Source organism: Lolium rigidum, chromosome 5, assembly GCF_022539505.1.
Source record: "Lolium rigidum isolate FL_2022 chromosome 5, APGP_CSIRO_Lrig_0.1, whole genome shotgun sequence".
Taxonomy (NCBI): domain Eukaryota; kingdom Viridiplantae; phylum Streptophyta; class Magnoliopsida; order Poales; family Poaceae; genus Lolium; species Lolium rigidum.
In genome coordinates this window covers 25,562,466-25,581,001 of record NC_061512.1, presented here as the reverse complement: position 1 = coordinate 25,581,001, position 18,536 = coordinate 25,562,466, and the positions used below count along the sequence as shown (strand labels likewise).

The 18,536-nt window shown below is 39.4% G+C and overlaps 1 protein-coding gene across 2 annotated transcripts; it reads left to right on the top strand.

The window, feature by feature from the left end:
- Positions 1-2,611: 2,611 nt before the first annotated feature.
- Positions 2,612-15,212, top strand: LOC124653172. 2 transcript variants are annotated; one of them, XM_047192238.1, is made up of 32 exons: positions 2,612-2,732; positions 3,040-3,231; positions 3,326-3,801; positions 3,897-4,023; positions 4,105-4,229; positions 4,345-5,015; positions 5,133-5,250; positions 5,337-5,453; positions 5,597-5,691; positions 6,138-6,289; positions 7,117-7,172; positions 7,254-7,467; positions 7,966-8,382; positions 8,474-8,751; positions 8,873-8,958; positions 9,039-9,125; positions 9,845-10,106; positions 10,193-10,615; positions 10,716-10,812; positions 11,534-11,850; positions 11,955-12,065; positions 12,178-12,345; positions 12,457-12,585; positions 12,687-12,776; positions 12,897-13,003; positions 13,122-13,270; positions 13,653-13,726; positions 13,798-13,893; positions 14,021-14,143; positions 14,269-14,352; positions 14,505-14,645; positions 14,749-15,212. In XM_047192238.1, the coding sequence occupies exons 1-32, from the start codon at positions 2,720-2,722 to the stop codon at positions 15,082-15,084; spliced, it is 5,931 nt and encodes a 1,976-aa protein (XP_047048194.1). In that variant the 5' UTR covers positions 2,612-2,719; the 3' UTR covers positions 15,085-15,212. The 2 variants fall into 2 exon arrangements, with proteins under 2 accessions (XP_047048194.1, XP_047048195.1); XM_047192239.1 differs by lacking the exons at positions 2,612-2,732; positions 3,040-3,231 and having other exon boundaries at positions 3,690-3,801; positions 3,928-4,023.
- Positions 15,213-18,536: the final 3,324 nt, after the last annotated feature.

Genomic DNA, 18,536 nt, shown 5'->3' with positions numbered 1-18,536 from the left:
TTGTTACCTATTGCTGATCACTTCACCAGTATAAAAAGGTTGACCAATGGAAGGAGGAGTTATCGCGTCAATTTACCTTCGATGCATCTTGTAATGAAGTCATCATGCTTACTTTACTCAGCTGGTTGCACCACACAGTCGTTGTTTTTTGTTCTTGGGGAACTGAAGACTTTCCTCGCTGGTGTCCCAAAATTGGTACGAGCGGATAATAGCAACAAACCTAGTAGGAATTCATCTTTTAAAACATCAGAGTTTGCTGAAGACACTGATTCTAAGATGATCCTCTGGAGTGATCCTGCCAGTATGCACCCATTTTCCAAAAACCAAGCTGATGAATTTTCCCACAGTGATGATTCTACCACTGCTGTTCTAGGGAGTGGTATGGAGGAACTATGGAGGGAATGGATGGTAATTAGCACTGTATACAATAAATCTGGTGTGATGCATCATGAAAAGCCTTCTGTTATTTTTGAACTTAAATCATATGTCATCGATCCTTACAAAAGTTCAAGTGGGTTTCAGCAATGTAGATTCACAGTCGGGAAACTAAACCTTGATTTGGATTATGAGTGTGCTTCATCAACTTATATTCTGCATAGACAGTTCATACACTACAAACAGCTGAAAGAGCTAAACGGAAAGTTACCAGACCTTTCGAACAGTACTGGTGCTGGTGTAACTCCTACAAGTGGATTAGGTGATACATTGAGATCATTGACTCAGAGAATGAAAATTGTGATGTCGGATGCTATTCCGGAAAATACCCTTCATATTGCAGCACTGCTCGCCGGTCCCAGTATCCGGATATCCTTTGACAAAAATAATTTGTTACAAAATTGCAAAAGTAAGTTTGTGCCCCTGTTTTCTCAGATGAATGACAAGTCCTGCATAGTTCTCAGTCTGGCATATGTGGAATGTGCTATGTGGCCAGCATCTCTGTCTACTCCCCTGAGATCTAATTCATATGTCAAAGAAACACATAATACATTTTGTGAGAAGGCAGTGCAAGAACCTGCCTATCTTGCAGCGGAAAGTAGTGCAAGGCATTTTTATTCAGGGAATATTGTGTTGGATGCTTACTTCAAATTGGCTGGCTTCTCTCTTCTGATAGATAATATAGAAGCCAATCAGCAGTGTCATGTTTTTGGACCGATGTCGGCCAATTTCCAGCTGTCAACAGACAGGTAACATTTCAACCTTGCATTTGCATGAACTTACGAATCTAAAAGTATTTTGGTTCAGTATGTTATCTAAACTATTTGTTTCATATTTGGGGTCTGCTATGAGGCATTGAGTTCAAAAGGTTTTCTAGGAGTTGTGTGAAATAGCGTTAACTCCAATAAGTTACAACTAATATGAGAATTCATACTTTCAATATCTTGTATATATTTTAAAATTATTCCTCAACTCTTGAAAGTCAGCAATTTTACAATTAATTCTTAAATCCAAAATTAGCTGTCATGACCTCAATTTGCACGAGTGAGTGTGTTTCAGTCTTTTTTTTTTTGTTGAAAATCCTTTTTGTTGACAATCCTTTTATATGTACACCTTACAGGAAGTATGTTTATACCTTCTTCGTGGCCAGAAATGTTCTGTCAATGAACTTAGGTGGAGGAATTGCTGGCTGTATAGCTTTGTTCTACATGGACGAACTGTTTACAGTTTGCCAGGTAAGTGTGTGTGCATAAGTTTTCAATTTTTCAACAGTATTGAATCTAAGACATTTTATATAATCTTTTCAGTAAACATAGTAACATATGATATTATGTTACAGGATTATTAGATGAGTAGTCATACAAGAACTAAATTGTGCACGACTTGGATGAACAATCATGTCAGACTCCAAATTATGAACAACAAATGAAAGATCTTCCTATTTCCATCACTGTTAATTTTTTATGTGCTTGGTATCCTATCCCATGCCTGTTGTTGTGGTTATTAACAGTATGTCATCATTACAGCTTGTTGAAAGCATGCAGTTGGTGGCATTGAATTCTGATTTGGTTAATGTTAAGTATTCTGAAGATTTTATTGGAAGGCTAGCATCGTTTTGCAATAAAAATACTACGGGGAGCACAAGAGATCTTGGTGTTGATATTATTTCCCAGGAAGCACCATTCGACTCTCATACAGAACTCGTGGTCGAAGTGGAACTTGAATTGGAATCAACATGCATCATCTTTAGTGCTTCCCGTGGTGGACTTTTCCCAAATCCTGCGGCCTTTGTCAACAATATCATAACCTACATCAGTGGCTCACCCATATTTGAGGGCATATCAACACAGGAATTGCTTGAAATGTTAGCTTTGGGTGTTGGGTTCTGCATCAGAAGTTCTTCTCTGAAACTTCTGCTTGGCGGACAAAGTGCAGACATCCATGTTAGTATCTCTGGAATTCAGTCTTTGATAATTGAGAACGAACTTGAATGCACAACGGCGCTTGATAGTTTACCATATAACAAGAACCAGTTGATTATAACAGAATGCATCTTTCATGTGCGTGTTAATCCCACTAAAGACAGGTTGACCAATGAGGAAATAGAAAATGAATCTAGAAGTGGTCGCGTTTCTGATTCTTGGGGAATTTGCTATTCTATTGAAATTGAATTTACTGAGATTTATATTGGAGACCGCAGAATTCATAAGTATTTAACTGAAGTAAATCAGCCCAGCAAACAGAAGATCTCTCTGGTGATCCATGATAATCTAAAGATTTTCAAATGCAAAATCCAGGTGCAGCACCCTTTTTGATTTTTTTTTTGCTACTTTTAGATAAACATTATTTTTTCTGTGCAATATCAGATGTTGTTTTTACAAGCTTCTAATAATTGTGTCATTTGTGAGATAAAGTGTTCGATTTTCTCTCTCAATTGTTCCCATATAGCATATTTTCTTATTGTTGTGATACTAAGACATTCCTGTTAACTACAGGGTGGCTTGATATTTCTTGAAACAATGCTCTTAGCTAAGTTAGTTTCCTGCTGCAAATTTTACTTCTGGTTGCTTATGGATCTCCCATTGTGTGCAACTTCAAATATAGCCGAAGATTCAGTAACTGCAGTCTCTACAAGAAGTGACCCTAATGTGAGGAACACCTATACAGAAGGGGAAGTATCACCTGTGTCTGTAGTTTTTCATTCACAAAGTGAGGAATCCCAGTTGAGTGCTGTCAAATGTCTAGATATTGATTTATCTCAGATTTCTCTTACATTTGCTGTGGTGGATGAATCTGGTAACTGAGTTTATAAACTTCATTCTTTAATGCACAGCCAAGGAGAGTTGCAATCTTTTTTCCTGATAATTTAATCTTCTTTCTATGCACTTAGGTATATATCAGGGATTAACTCTTGAGGTTGATGCAAGCCTTCAACTACTGAATTTTGGCATGAAGATGTTTTTTGAAGTGAAGCATCTTTCAGTCTCCACTATTAGTAGTATGCCCAAGACTACCTGTGAGCAATATAGAGATGTGCCAGCACCCCGTTTTCGGTCCAGCAAGTCTATTGCTCTTACATCTCAGTCTGAAATTCAAGAATATCTTCCATCTAACAGAGTGGATAATGCTACCCGTGATCGTGATGCTCCTCCAAGTTCAACTTCCTCCGTGGAAGGTTCAACGGGCAACACATCAATTGAATTTTCTTCACATAAGAGTTTTATCCTCAGCCATTTCTCTACTTCTCTTAAGATCGAGAAGAAAGAATTGGATGGAGATTCTAATTTGATGTGTTTAAGTGGTGATTGGTTTGGAAAGGGTTTTGTTTCTGGTTTGGAGGTGGCAATCTCATTATCAAGCATTGAGGTGATTTCCTAATCTTACCTGCCATCTTTTGGACAGTGGTTGGGATTTTGTTACTTTTTTCCTTCTACCAATGAACTATATCTGGAACTATGCAGATGATCTCTTCATTACTTGCTCCTTTTCAAGGAATGCTGAGTTCTACCTCATCTCAGAAGGAAATAGAGATTGGTGACACCGTTCAACAAGAGCAGCTGGATAATATAGATTATACTATACCTGATGGTAATTATGCTTAATGACATCAACCAAATTCTTATATCACTTAAATTCACTCTACTAACCCATGTATTTCTGCCATAATAGGAGCAATTGTGGCTATACGAGATCTTGATCAACAGATGTATGTATCAGTCAAAAAAACTGGAATAGAATATGAAGTGGTCGGTGCATACCATTATTCCCTTGCTGGTGAACACGCATTATTTAGGGTAATCCTTTGTACCTATGTACCGTGATGAATTTCTCACTTGTAATATTCAGCTAACCGGGTGCTGTAGGAAATAGCACGGGTGTAAACAAAAAATGACATGATATTATTTTCAGGTGAAACACCATAAGACATGGAGATCAGACACACCATATATTTCTCTTTTATCTTTACATGCAAAAGTTGATGAAGGCAAAGAACTGGCCCTTAGTTTCTCTCAAGGATCAGATTTGGTTGAAGTTTCTTCATTTGTTGACAAACCTTGTTCACTGTGGAACACATCTCCTCTCGGGTTTGATAGTTTTGAGGATGACGACGATGATGTCAAATCTTGCAAGGTTATCTCAAGTAGTTGTTACCACCTTGTGAACAAGAAAAACAACTATGGCATTGCATTTGTGGATGGGCTACTGGAATTTGTTAAAAAGCCAGGAAATCCATTTAAGGTGAAGGTTTTAGATGAATCCCTATTCTCGGATGTTGCCAGGCTCATTGTTCCCAATACGAACTTGGATGGTAACTCTTATCTAGATCTGGAAGATGAGTTGCCTTCTGCTCTAATGGATAGGTTGGAAGCTGGTGCAAGTTCACAGCATATAACCATGAGTATTGATAAGATAAGTTTTACCATTACCCATGAAGTGTTTGATACTGGTGATGTTTTTCCACTTGTCCAAAACTGCATAAGTGATATCCGTGTTGTTACACAAATATACCCATCCAAGACCAGGATTCTAAGTTCATTCAAAGTTTCAGGGCAGTACTATGATGCACGCAAAGATATGTGGTATGTGATGTGCTACTTTCTTAATAGTCATTGTTTTGTTGACTAATGGATTTTTTAGTTGTTCATTCGATGTTGGCTCGGAGATTGGAAATTGACTTATTTCTATCTAACGTACAGGGAGAACCTTATCTCACCTATCACCTCCTATGTGTTCTTCCGATTTAGATTTTCCAACGAAGATCCAGTTACTGGACGTAGCAGGACACCACTCCGTTTTTACTTTCATTTAAAACAGGTGCAATGCTCTATTAATATGCTTATTTTGAACTAGACAGACCTCTTTTTCTGTAGCATGCTTTAGGATCTCCTTCATTCTTGCAGGTGGATATTTTTATAAATGAGCTTTCAATTGACGTGCTGCTTTATTTGGTTGGGAAGTTAGACTTGATGGGTCCATATGCTGTGAGAAACTCAGCTATTTTTCCTAACTGCTGCAAGGTTTGAACTTGAACTTTCCTATATGAATATTTTACTTTTGGGGCTTACCATATTTTAGGTTTTGTTCCAGATATTTTTTCCTGTCTTGTCAATAGTATTATTCTAGTTTACTGATGTATGAGCATTACTCATTACTGTTGCAGATAGAGAACAACTCAAGGCTGGCACTTGTATGTCATTTTCAAAATAATGGGGATGCAATAGTTCCTGGGCAACAGTCAACTTCAGTTTTCTTGAGGTTTGTTCATTTTGTTGGTTATCTAAATACTTTGTATTCTCAGCATCTTATCAAGGTGTACGTTTTGTACATTGTGACCAACAAATGGTGTATGACTATGAGTCCTCCAGGTTTTTTAATCATAAAATTTATGGAGCATGCTTGTGATTTTAGTCTTTTGATTTTTGGAACCTCTTTTGTGCAAATTCTCAAAATAGGCATTCAGTTCTTGACCAAGTGTTTGGTGCCTCTAAATTATCCATCATTGTTTCTGCAACGACGAATCTGGCTTTCGCCCCATTTTTTCACTAGCGCTATAACTTAAGTGTCAGTGGACTCGCTTCATCTTATTGTATTGCTCCTCAAGTTTCTATGCCACTCTTTGTATTTTTTTTGTCTTGCATGCTACTGTGGTTTCTTTGTTTTGCTATTTCCTAACTTTCTTCTTATGTTTACGTGTCCTACAGACACTTAATAGTTGATGATAATCGCCCACATGATCGGAGCGCGGTTTCTTTTTCTTTATTCAAGGAAGGGGCATTTTCAACTGCTCCAATCAATATTTCTCTGCATGAGCCTGGCATCTTCGCATGGAGAACCCTAGTATCATCTCTCAAAGGTACTTCTTTCAACAACTATATTCATCAACAATTCAATGCAACAGCATTGGCTTTTGGATTTGTGTTCTGCAAGTGGTCTAGGTCCTAGGCTTGTGTTGCTTGATCCAAAGGCTCTTTGAAATATTGTCTTCTTTAGAGAATTGTTGCTATTTGAAATTTATTTATTTCAGATGAGCATTGTTAAAATTAAGTATATCTTCTTTACACATACCGTTACATTCTTGACATGTTCTTGTGGCGCAGCTCAGCTTAAATGGGCTAATACATGTATTTCTGAGAAATTTACTCATGGACTTATACACCAAAAGCACTCTTACATACGCATTCTATTTGACAAATTTTGATTTTCTCCCTCTATCCCACAAAGAGTGTACTTCCAGCTTTCTTGGAAAGTCAAACTATCTCAAAGTTTGACCAAGTTTACACAGAAGTATAAAAATATTTATTAAACCAGATAGGTACTGTGAAAATATATTTCATCCTGAATCTAATGATACTAATTTGGTGGCATAAATGTTGGTACTTGTTTTTTTGTATAAACACAGTCAAACTTAAGAAAGTTTTGAGTTTCTAAGAAAGCTGAAAGTACATTCTTTGTGTGACAGAGGGAGTACGTGACAACCAATCCATTTTGAGGGCAATGAGTTCTGGATTTGGGAGCTGGGACTGTATTGCATGGTCCTCTTTCAATTTTCACTTAATTAGACCACTAAGGCAAAAACATTTCATGTATTTTTGTCTTGTTAGAATCTGTTGCTTTCGTTTTTATTTGTGGAGTGGTGATGGTATTTTTATTGTAACGTTTTTGTTCCTCTGAGCACTGTAGATTCAAGGCGCTTCTCTGGACCATTTGTTGTGGTCAAGGTGTCCCAGAATTCTGTGGTAGGAAAGCAAATGCTTATGTTAGCTAGTGAATATTGCATTTGATTCTGTTCTCTCAGAGCTAATGTTGACTCACTGCAGGAAGGTTTATCCCTTTCAGTCGAACCTTTGTTGAGGATATATAATAAGAGTGACTTTCCTCTTGAACTTCGGTTTCAGAGGCCACAAAAAACTAATGAAGAAGCAGCGTTTGTCACAGTTAGATGTGGTGACATGGTTGATGAATCTACTGGAGTATTTGACGCGATGGATCTATCTGGAGGACCCAAAAAAGCGTTGATGGCTCTAGCTCTCGGCAAGTAACTGCACCCTTTCTTGGCATGATTATCATGTGTTATGCATGATGTGATATCTCCTGACATAACTGATATGTAAGAAAAAATTATAGGAATCAAAGGATTAAAAAAAGTTCTTAACATCTATATAATTTACTAAATTATCTTTGTCCACATTATAAACATCAACTTCCATCTGCTTTTCTTAGATACTTGTGCAATGATATCAGTTGTGCATGTTAACAGTAGCATGCCTGGACAGTGGTAGTAGCTTTCATTTTTATGATTTACAGATTAGTGTGATATATGGATCATGCATGCCATTCTTACTGAATTTGATACTTAACTGGTTAGTCCCACCCCCACGAAATTTAGATCTATTCATATATGTCTTCTGTTATATGTAGTCCAATTCCTTGAGATTGCCACCTTTTATTGAAATATATTCCTTTTTCCCTTTCTATAGTTTAGAGGGCACTTCTCTAACAATTGTGCAATCCATGCTTCTTGAATTTCAGGAAATTTTATGCTGTCAATTAGACCTGAGATTTCCGAGCACTCTGATCTTAGCCGTGAAACTATAGTGCAGTGGTCCGAAGACATAACCGGCGAAAAAGCAATCCGCATATCTGGTGTCATAGATAAACTTAATTATAACCTAAGGAAAGCCTTCAGTATTGATTCCATGAAGTCTTCTTTCAGCTCTTTGAGTTGCCCTGTTTCTATTGATGGTCAACACGTAACGGATCTTCATTTCTTAATCCATACTCTGGGTAGAGATGTGCCTTTGCAGCCTACAAATGGTACACGTGTATCTGGCAGAAGCGCATCGGTGGCATTACAGTTGCAGAGAGAAATTTTTATATACCCGACTGTCCAAGTGTACAATTTCTTGCAGACAGACATACATGTGCTTCTGACTGACTCCCAACCAGGTAAACTCTTATTTTATGAGCATCTAACCATTGAGGAAAGCAAACAAAAAAATGCTAGGTTTACCGAGTCTTACATATTATGATAATGCAGAGAATATCAGAGAAGATAATTATGGTCTCGTTGGAAAGCAGGCAACGATTACAAGTGGTTCAAGTGCTTACTTCTATGTGAATCCTGCCATGTTCAATTTTTCAGTCACACTAATTTCATATGGTTCAAAGTCCAAGGTAGCTAATAGTGGTGATTGGGTGAAGAGAATGCAAAAGCAGACAGCTCAGGCTCAATTCCTTGATCTGGAGTTAGAATTTGGTCCTGGGAAGTTTCATTCTTCTTTAAGATTATTGCGTCAAGAGAAAGGCTTGCTTGAGGTAGAATGAGTCTATGGTTTGTTTTTCCTCTTATTCCAGTGATATCTGGTGAAACTGCATATTTTACGAAGTCGGAAGATTCAAAATGATGTACCCGATAATCGTTCTCTTGATTGTTCAGGTTGCTCTTTTCACAAGATATACATTACAAAATGCCAGTGACTACTCCTTGCTGTGCACAGCTTCCGATCAAAAATCACTACCTGCGTACGTGGTGCTGAATGTAATGCTCAGTAATTGGTAAAGCATTCTTACAGAATTAATCATACAGTGCTTATTTATTGCAGGTCTGTAACTGGAAAAGACAATATTAATCTTCCTCCACAGAATGGTTGCATTTTGTCCTCGATGTCAATGAGCTCCTGGTTTACAAAGTAAGCAATCACCCTGAGTTTTGTTCATTGTTTGGTAGTCCTTGATGCAATCCAGTAGTTCTGTCACAGCAGGCAATCTATTAGAGCTCACACAACATTCATTCAGTTCTAGTTTTATGTCACAGTTTTTCTGCAGATCACCAATAATTTCAGTACTTGAAATAATTTCAGTGCTGTCATAGTGTAACTCAAGCAATACTATTTTGCAATAATATGTTGGGATTGGTTAAACACCAGGAAAATATATATTTCAAGAGTCATTCGCTATTATGATACATGGCCAAAATGCACATACTGACCACAGTCGAGTTGACTATCAACGTCTTAAGTCCCCTCTGTCTTTAGTTCTAACATGTAGTTCCTGCAACTTACAGAAAACCAGAATCGTGAATCAGTGAATATTTTCTCCATAACAGGTTCAGTGGGATGATATGCATGTGTCCCATCTCACATGAATAATTTCCTTTTCTTCTATGTTATTCAAAGTGTGAATGAATGGATGTGTTTTAATTGATTGAGAAAGATTACCACATCTTTTTTTAGATTGCCACATTGTGCTATGCCCCTATGATTATTTTAGTCATGTAAATGCGAGTACATGAAAGCCAGGAAAGTGTTCATTTCGTAGTGCCAATATAGAGCAGTATGTGTTTGAATGTACCTTCTGGCACCAGGTATGCAAACATGTTTATGTAAAATGACGATCTGATACATGGCAGGTCAAACAAACTGCGAATAAGCCTGCATGAAGAGAAAGGGTCAGAAGCTTTTATTGATTTAGAAGCATTATCTGGCTTCACTGAATTTTTTCTGGAGATCCATGATAGTGTATTGCCCCATCGTATGGCAGCTTTTGGCATGTCTTTACAACCTGTTATTTATGGCTTGCCTGTGTCATCACAAGTTGTATTAATCGTGCCAAGATATGTTATCTCAAATGAGTCCGCTACTGCAGTTGCTGTTCGCCAATGTCTTGTTCAGGTGCTTCACTTTTGCTCTGGCAAATATTACTGTTTCATGATTACAGTCTCATCTGGTACTCATGTTTTTGGTTATCATTTGACTAGGATGACATGGATGGATTGACAATTGAAGCTAAACAGAGGGCTACCTTACAGACATGGAAACCTGGAAAAAAGCGAGAAGGAAACTACTTCGATTTGTTTCTAAAGAAGCACAAAAATATATCCGAGGATTCACACATATTTATCCAGTTTTCTCCAAAAGAAACAGGATATAGTTGGTCCGGACCAATTTGTGTTTCATCAATTGGCCGTTTTTTCATGAAATTTAGAAGATCAGAAGGCATGGAAACAGATGTTATTAAAGGAGACACTTTACAAGATGGGAAGCTGAAAAAGTTTGCTTCTGTTGATATTGTTCAAGAGAATACGTCTTTTGTTCTACACTTCACTAAGCCACCAAAGGTTGCACTACCATATCGGGTAGAGAATTGCTTGAATGAAGCATCTATCATGTATTTCCAGAAGGTATGAGTGCATTTCTAAATTCTATCTATATATCATACCAACAGAATTATAATGTATTGTAATATTATTGATAAATCTTGAATTTCTCTGGAATTTCTAGGATTCAGATGAATCGGATATGTTACACCCTCAAGACTCGGAACAGTATGCATGGGATGACTTGAGTTTACCCCGCAAGTTGGTTGTGCGCATTGTTGGCAAGTTCTTATCTCCTAATTCTCAAGAGTTATTGCTCTATTGAAAAATGTATTATGTGGCTAGTTATCAGTAACTACAAAATTGGTTACTGTCCATAATGTGCTGCACTAAGCTCCACTACTGAAATATCACATGCATCTGAGCACAAATTTGAAATATCAATGGTCTACAAAGCACAAAGCTAACAGTTATTCTACCACTTAGTTCTTGAATGGTAAACAGAAATTTGCGGACCTTACTTTTATGAAGTGAGTTTTTATATCTGCAATGGAAATTTTCAGCGATCTATCATATTACATTTTTTGCAACTGTTAAGGAATGTCGCAACTTACAATATTGATGATACAGAGCAATATATGTGTGATATGGATCTAGTTATTCACATGAATTCTTGTCTTGGGAATTTTTCACTGTTTGATAAAATCTTATCAGTCAATTCTAGTAGATATTTGTGTTTACGCTTTCTTGCGTGCTTGGGTCAGCTATCTAGCCTAGGGAACAGAATGGAGCTTTAGTTTAACCATGCGGCCCATTATGCATGTAACAGAATTTCCATGGTGTGTTCATCATGGTACCAGAGCATGGGTGAATACCCTATACACTTGTGATCCAGTGAGGTTGCTCCCTCCGTCGGAGGCCCCATCAATTGACGTACACTGTTTTTAGTGCTGACTATGTTTTTTTAATTATATGTCTAACATACTGATTGGTTTTCTTCAGATACACCGGCACTGCGTGAAATTAAAATTGACAAAATCAGTCCATGGAAGCCATTCCTGAAGATGCGTCAAACTAGCAGGCTCAATCTGGATTTCTCGTTCAGTAATGGACTCAGTTCAGGAAAACAAGGATATGATGATTCATTTGGACTGAGGGTGTTTAAGATAGGATATGAAGTGTATGCCGATGGTTTAACAAGAGTTCTACGGATATGTGAACATGTAGAGAATCCCAAAGCTGAGAAAGTCCAACGGCCTATAGCACGTGCACAGTTCAGAATTTCTTATATGTGTATTCATCTTCTTGATAAGAGCCAGGTTTGTTCGATTCTAGGTTTACCCACCCTGAGCATGACAGATACCATTTTCAATGTTTGAATCAATCTTGATCTGTTTTATCTTTTCATGTCTCCTTGTTGAAGAGCGACGAAAGGCTCCAATCACCTTCTACAATATTAATGGCAAGACTTCAGCATTTATCTGCTGATTCAGTTATCACAGATAGATACAAGCATATCTCTGTTGCAATTTATGTAAGTAGTGATCCTTGTGCCTTTAAATTGATGCTAACCACGCATTTGAACTTGATTATTTATTGGTGGAACCAAAATTTGCTCTAGTTTCTGAAACATGAAAACCTTGCAGTCATTAAATGTGGATGAAAAGTGGGATGGAGCTTCCTTTGGGTCAGTTCTCAGGATGAACAAACTTCAGGGTGATGCTCTCAGTGAAAGTATTCTTCGTATAGTTTTTGTACTCAATTCAACCAATTCTAGTGTCAAACAAGTCCACTACTGTGCCATAATTCTACAGGTAATATAACGGGTGTGCTTACATCTTGTTTAACTTAGTTGGTTGGTTCATTTGTTATTCACTACTATCACTGCCATAATAAACCTTCTAACTAACAAAAGGATGTGACAGCCTATTGATTTGAAAGTTGATGAGAGAACATTAATGAAGCTTGTACCATTCTGGAGAACATCCCTTGCTCCTACTGGTACACCGAGCACACAATTTTATTTTAGAAAATTCGAAGTACATCCAATTAAGGTGCCTTGCTCTTCCTTTTGTTTTGCTTCTTTGATTTATCGCATTACATTCTCAATGTTTACTTGCTGGTCAAGTTTTTCTTATAAATCTGATGTCTGAAGATCATTGCAAGCTTTCGTCCTGGAAGTCCACACACATCTTACAGCTCTGCTCAAGAGGCTCTGAGTGCATTGTTGCACAGCGTTATAAAGGTACTTCTAAAACAGCTCTCAAGTTACGTTCAAATGACACCTTTCCTGATTTTGGTACGAATCTCGGTGGTCATCCATATTTATAGTTATATAAAATCCTCTCGTTTTACCTTTTCCTAGGTGCCTGAGATAAGTAATTCATCAGTGGAGCTCAATGGTGTTCTCCTAAATCATGCTTTGGTTACATTCCGTGAGCTATTTCTAAAATGTGCCCAGCACTATTCATGGTACACAAAACATTGTTTGTCTACAAACTATGGCTATAACTTTTTTCCATTTCGTATGGTGTTATCTGTTCAGTTTTGATCATCCAAACAGATACTAATCTTGAGCAATTGATGATAGGTATGCCCTGAGGGCAATCTATGTAACAAAGGGAAGCTTGCTGCTTCCTCCATCTTTCGCCTCGATCTTTGATGACTCTGCTTCATCTGTTCTTGATGTTTTCTTTGACCCTTCTGATGGTTCACTCAACCTTCCTGGTCTTACTATAGGTAAGATGTGTCATTTTGTCTTTGGCAAATGATTCATGGTTATTCTATTATCATGTGGTTGTTTCTTCAAACTTGGCTAAGTTTTTTTTTTGAGAAGATACTTTTACTGATCAAAAGAGTCACTATCCTATTTTGAAAGTTTGTTGCTACCAAAGCTTTAAATGTGATGTTCATTCGAGTTTCTTTCACTCATTATGGTGCATGTTCTTCTGAGGCATGACCTATGATATAGCCTTTCTTAACTTAGGCAAGCACTATCATAATATATTTCTTTCTCATCTAAAAATTAGACTATTTTGTACCTTGATATAGACTTAAATTAATGATTTTATTTAATTTTGGCTTCTTCTAGAATGCTGTATGACTTTCCTCATCTGTGCAGGCATGTTTAAGTTTATAAGCAAAAATATGAAATCAGGTGGAACAAAGCGGTACCTTGGTGATCTTGGGAAAACTGTGAGCCTCTGAAACTTGCTGGATCAACAATGATCTCCTGTGGATTAATGTAAATGTTTGATCTTATGTAGGTCAAAACTGCAAGTTCAAATGCTCTCTTTGCTGCTATCACGGAAGTTTCAGATAACGTTGTGAAAGGAGCAGAAACAAATGGTTTAAATGGCATGGTACAGACATACATCCCTCCCCTTCTTGCCAATTTGCCCCTTTTTTCTGAAAGGGATTATTGTATATGACAGTACATTGGGCTTCTGCCCTTCAGTCATAAAAAATTACTCTATTCCTCTTTCGTAGGTTACTGGCTTCCACAGAGGTATCTTGAGGTTAGCAATGGAGCCATCTGTGTTAGGGCAGGCTATAATGGAGGGTGGTCCAGACAGAAAGATCAAACTTGATCGCAGCGCTGGACTTGATGAGGTTCTGCCTATTCTGCTAGTATATTGTACTTTCGAAGCTTAGGGCTTCAGTTCACAACTTACTGTGAAATGACACTGTATTTTTGTTTAACGCTGATTTCTCACATGCCCTGTGTCGCTGCTCAGCTATACATCGAAGGGTACCTACAAGCTATGCTGGAAGTCATGTATAAACAAGAATACCTTCGTGTCAGGGTGGTTGATGACCAGGTAATTTCCTTGTACTATATGTTTGCTTTTGCTATGGACTGCACACTATCATCACCGTCTTGTACTTTTTGTTGTTCGAAGAGAGCACATGTGCAAAACAAATGTTATTCTGCGTAATCTTTACGCTCTAGCATGGGACACCTCCTTTCCAGGTTTTCCTGAAAAATCTACCACCAAATAGTGCTCTCATAAATGAGATTGTGGAAAATGTGAAGAGCTTTCTTGTGAGCAAGGGATTGTTGAAAGGAGATGCTTCTACAGTTCGCTCTTGGCGCCGTTTGCGAAATGAGCCTGTAAGTTTCCTCTTGGCATCAGTCTGCTATCTTGAGGCAAAGAGTCGGCTATTATTTGACAAAGATGGCGTGGCGATAATTTTGGACTTGTTACTGACTGCAGGAATGGAAGATTGCCCCGACGGTGATCACCCTGTGCGAGCACCTGTTTGTGGGCTTCGCCGTGCGCGTGCTGCACCGGGAAGCCACCAAGGCCATCGCCGAGATCACGTCCAAAGTAAAGCAGTCATCCACAGGTAGCGAAGGCGGAGCTGAATCCTCGTCCAGCGAAGGAGCCCTGGTGAAGCGGGGCAGGCTGTGGACCGTGGGAAGGTTCGCGGCTTCAGGTGTGGTCGCCTATGTCGACGGCCGGCTGTGCCGCCACATACCCAACCCCATTGCCAGGAGGATCGTGAGCGGGTTCCTCTTGAGCTTCATCGAGAGGAGAGACGACGAGTAGGCAGGCAGGCTGGTGATCATCACCTTGTGCAGATAGATGATACGTGGCCGCCATGCGAGCCAGCTCTGTACAGCAATTTTCCTGACAATGAGAAAGCTTTGTACAGCAATTTTCGCCCCGGCGTGTCATATCCACATCTTTGTGCACGGAACGCTGGTCGGTTTGTGGTTTGTTGGGAAATCTGGATTTTCTATTTTCGATTACAACTTTACAGAAACATACACACTATGGCCCAGCATGTGCTGCCACATGTGCACTCCCACACGAGTGCTCTCGTTATTAACACGCCACTAGAATTGACGGGGATAAATTCACCAACACAATAAATAGGGCTGGAGGGACGGCACATGCAGCGGGCGAGATGGAAGGATGGCTTCAGACTTCAGTGTCACCTGTCTCCGCCTTTTGGTCGGCAGGAGATCTGGAAGCGATCCGCATCTTTCAGCAAGCGAATTGCCAATGCCAGCTCAAGAAGCAAGAGGACAGAGGCCACACATGCCACAGTGGATCTCATGGGACCCACGACATTAGTTTGACAGTTAGATGATCGAATTCCATTTTTTCTGTGGCCTCTATCTGAAGCTGCAAAGACGAGGGGATTAGCGCATTGTCCAAAATTGAATCAGTTTAGACATTTGCGATAGATGGTCTTCTCTTATCTTTTGTAAACATAAAATATGTTATGATTCTAGATAGATAGTTAGGGCGTGCATGGTCTTATGTAGCAATGACACGTAGGAGAATTGTTGAGCCGAACAGGAGAAATGTTAAAATGGGTTTTATCTTCTCTTAGCTAAGAGATGTATTTCTCCGTTGTACGAGATGGCTTATCTAGGTTATGTATTTTCCAGTTTATTTTCAATCATGCCATAATTTAAAGAGAATGTAAACAATAATTGTTGAAGTTAAGTCTAAGAGATAATCCATTGTATAACATTCTTTTATCTTCTCTAATCGATAAGACTGTCTTATCGACCATTGTAAAGAGAAGTCATTGTTTCGTTTCTGTATCTTCCATTTCACATGTGGCTTGTTATAAATATCATTACCCTTGCCCATGCTTGCATAAGGTACCTCCAAACACCGCATGAAAATAACCCGGAACTTGACCTCCCTTGCATGGAGCATGTTGAGATCTGGGTTAGTTCACTCCTACCAGAGCTAACATTATAAGTTCTACAAGAAAAAGGAAACTTGTGTTCTTCAACCCCCTCCTAGCCACGCTCGCGTCGCCCCCCATGTCGACACCTTGGCAAAAAAAAAACTAGCATTGCCAAACAGGCCATGATGTCAACGGCTCCCCTGCTGCCGGCTTGGACCATGGTAGCGTCAACCCTGACACAGAAGGTGCCTAGAGTGGAGATCAAGGTGACGCCCCCTGGTACAAATGGGGCGGCGTATCTTGGGTTAGCATCTTGGGCTATAGAGAGATACAATGCTTGAAAACAAATATATTTCTATGCGAACACCCAATATCCAGTAGAGGTAAGAGGACACTAGGATTACCACTAGACATGCAATTGGGAAACTCGATGTACCGTGTCAAGGATGTGCAGTCCTTGTTCTGCTCGATTCCACGAACAAATACGTTTTCCACATACTCCTTCGTTCTTACACCTAATGTATGGTGTCTCTGATGGTACCCACACATGCGAGGAGGAGCATCGACGACGGGCTGCTAGATCTGCCTATCCGGCTCCAGGACTTGCTTAGGTAATTGGATAGGTTTCCAACACATGGAAATAGTCTAACCGTGTGCAATGCATGCCACTACCTCCAGTATATATATATGAAAGTAAGTGTTGGCCCGCAACACTTGTTGCCCAATTACTGAAACCCTAATTCTAGTCGCATGAGTCCAACTCGTTGACCAAGTCCTTCCCAGGCTTATGTCCAACATCCGACTCACTTTCAGTTGGATCACACATGGTTGGCTCCATTCTCTTAAGTGCATGACCCTGCAAGTTCAGTGTAACACATACAGAGTTTGAGTCAACAACGGCTCCTAGCATTACATGCCACCTCTCAAGCATCGTAAAATCATAAGACAAACCTTTTTCAATGCAACTTTCGTCCAAACCCCCTTTCCTCACTATATACATTGCCAAGCTATAGGCCACTAATTTCCACCCCTTTATAGATCAACTCTCTTTGATCCATGATACGTGATTCATTCCACAAAAAACTTTATCCGAATCCTCGGTTAACTCTGAACCAAGTTGTGTATGGCCATGCTTCCGAATCATATCACTCGTAAGGGCCTAGAGAATATATCTCTAAGTCAGAGCGTGGAAAATCCTATCTTGGCTATCCATGTCATAGAACTTGTTTTCACAACTGACCTGCCTGTTATTGAAATGACACGGATGTCACCAAGAGGGAGGGTGAATAGGCGTTTAAAAACTTTTCCTAGATGGGCTTAACAAATGTGGAAAACCTATATACTATGGTTCACCTATGTGCACCAACAACTTATGCTATAAATAACTATGTGATAGCAAGATATATATAACTTCAAGCATGAAGGATATCACAAAGTAAAGTGCATAAGTAAAGAGCTCGGGTAAAGAGATAACCGAGGCACGCGGGAGACGATGATTTATCCCGAATTTCACACTCTTGCGAGCTAATCTCCGTTGGAGAGGTGCGATGGCTTAGTGCTCCCGAACGCCACAAGAGGCCTCACCTTGAGGTGTGGTTGCTCGATGCACACCGGCCAACGCCACAAAGGCCTCACCCTCCACGAAGGCCTCACCTTACCAGTGACCCTTGCCACAAAGGCCTAAGTCACGGTTGGGGCACACATCCACAACTTAATTGGAGGCTCCCAACAAATCGCCACAAAGACCTTAAATCCGTCTAGAGTTCCATGAACCCAAGAGTAACAACTTTCTTGCTTTCACTTCTATGAATCACCGTGGAGAACGCAAACCGATGCACCAAATGCAATGACAAGAACACCACAAAGAGGCTCCAATCCTTCACTCTCAAATTCCAACAAAGCTACTGAAGCTAGTGAGAGAATAAGAGAGGAAGAACAAATGAAATCCACAAAGAACTCCAAGTTTCTCCAAGATCTCGATCTAGGTGGTTCCTCTCATAAAGAGAGGGATTTGATTGGTGAAGATGTAGATGTAGATCTTCTCTATCTTTTCTCTCAAATGGATGCAAGATTCATTGGAGGAAGAGAGAGATAGCAAGCTCAAAGAAGGTCAACAATGGAGACAAAAACGAGCTCAGAAGTTAGGAAACCTTTGGAGAAGAAGACCCCTTAAATAGATCCCCAGAAAACTTATCATCATGGCCAAAATCGCGTACCGGCGGCAGTGCTGCCATTTCTGGGCGGCACTTCCGCCCCTGGAAACAACTAAAATATTTCGATACGAAAATCTTAATAACTTTTGCATTCGGACTCCGATTTCGATGATCTTGGGCTCGTTGAAATCACAACA

What these genes read in the sequence shown, in the direction of transcription:
- LOC124653172 (XM_047192238.1), top strand. An exon ending in AGATTATACTATACCTGATG is followed by an intron (nt 4,024 to 4,104) that starts GTAATTATGCTT and finishes CTGCCATAATAG; the next exon opens with GAGCAATTGTGGCTATACGA. An exon ending in AGGTGTCCCAGAATTCTGTG is followed by an intron (nt 7,173 to 7,253) that starts GTAGGAAAGCAA and finishes GACTCACTGCAG; the next exon opens with GAAGGTTTATCCCTTTCAGT.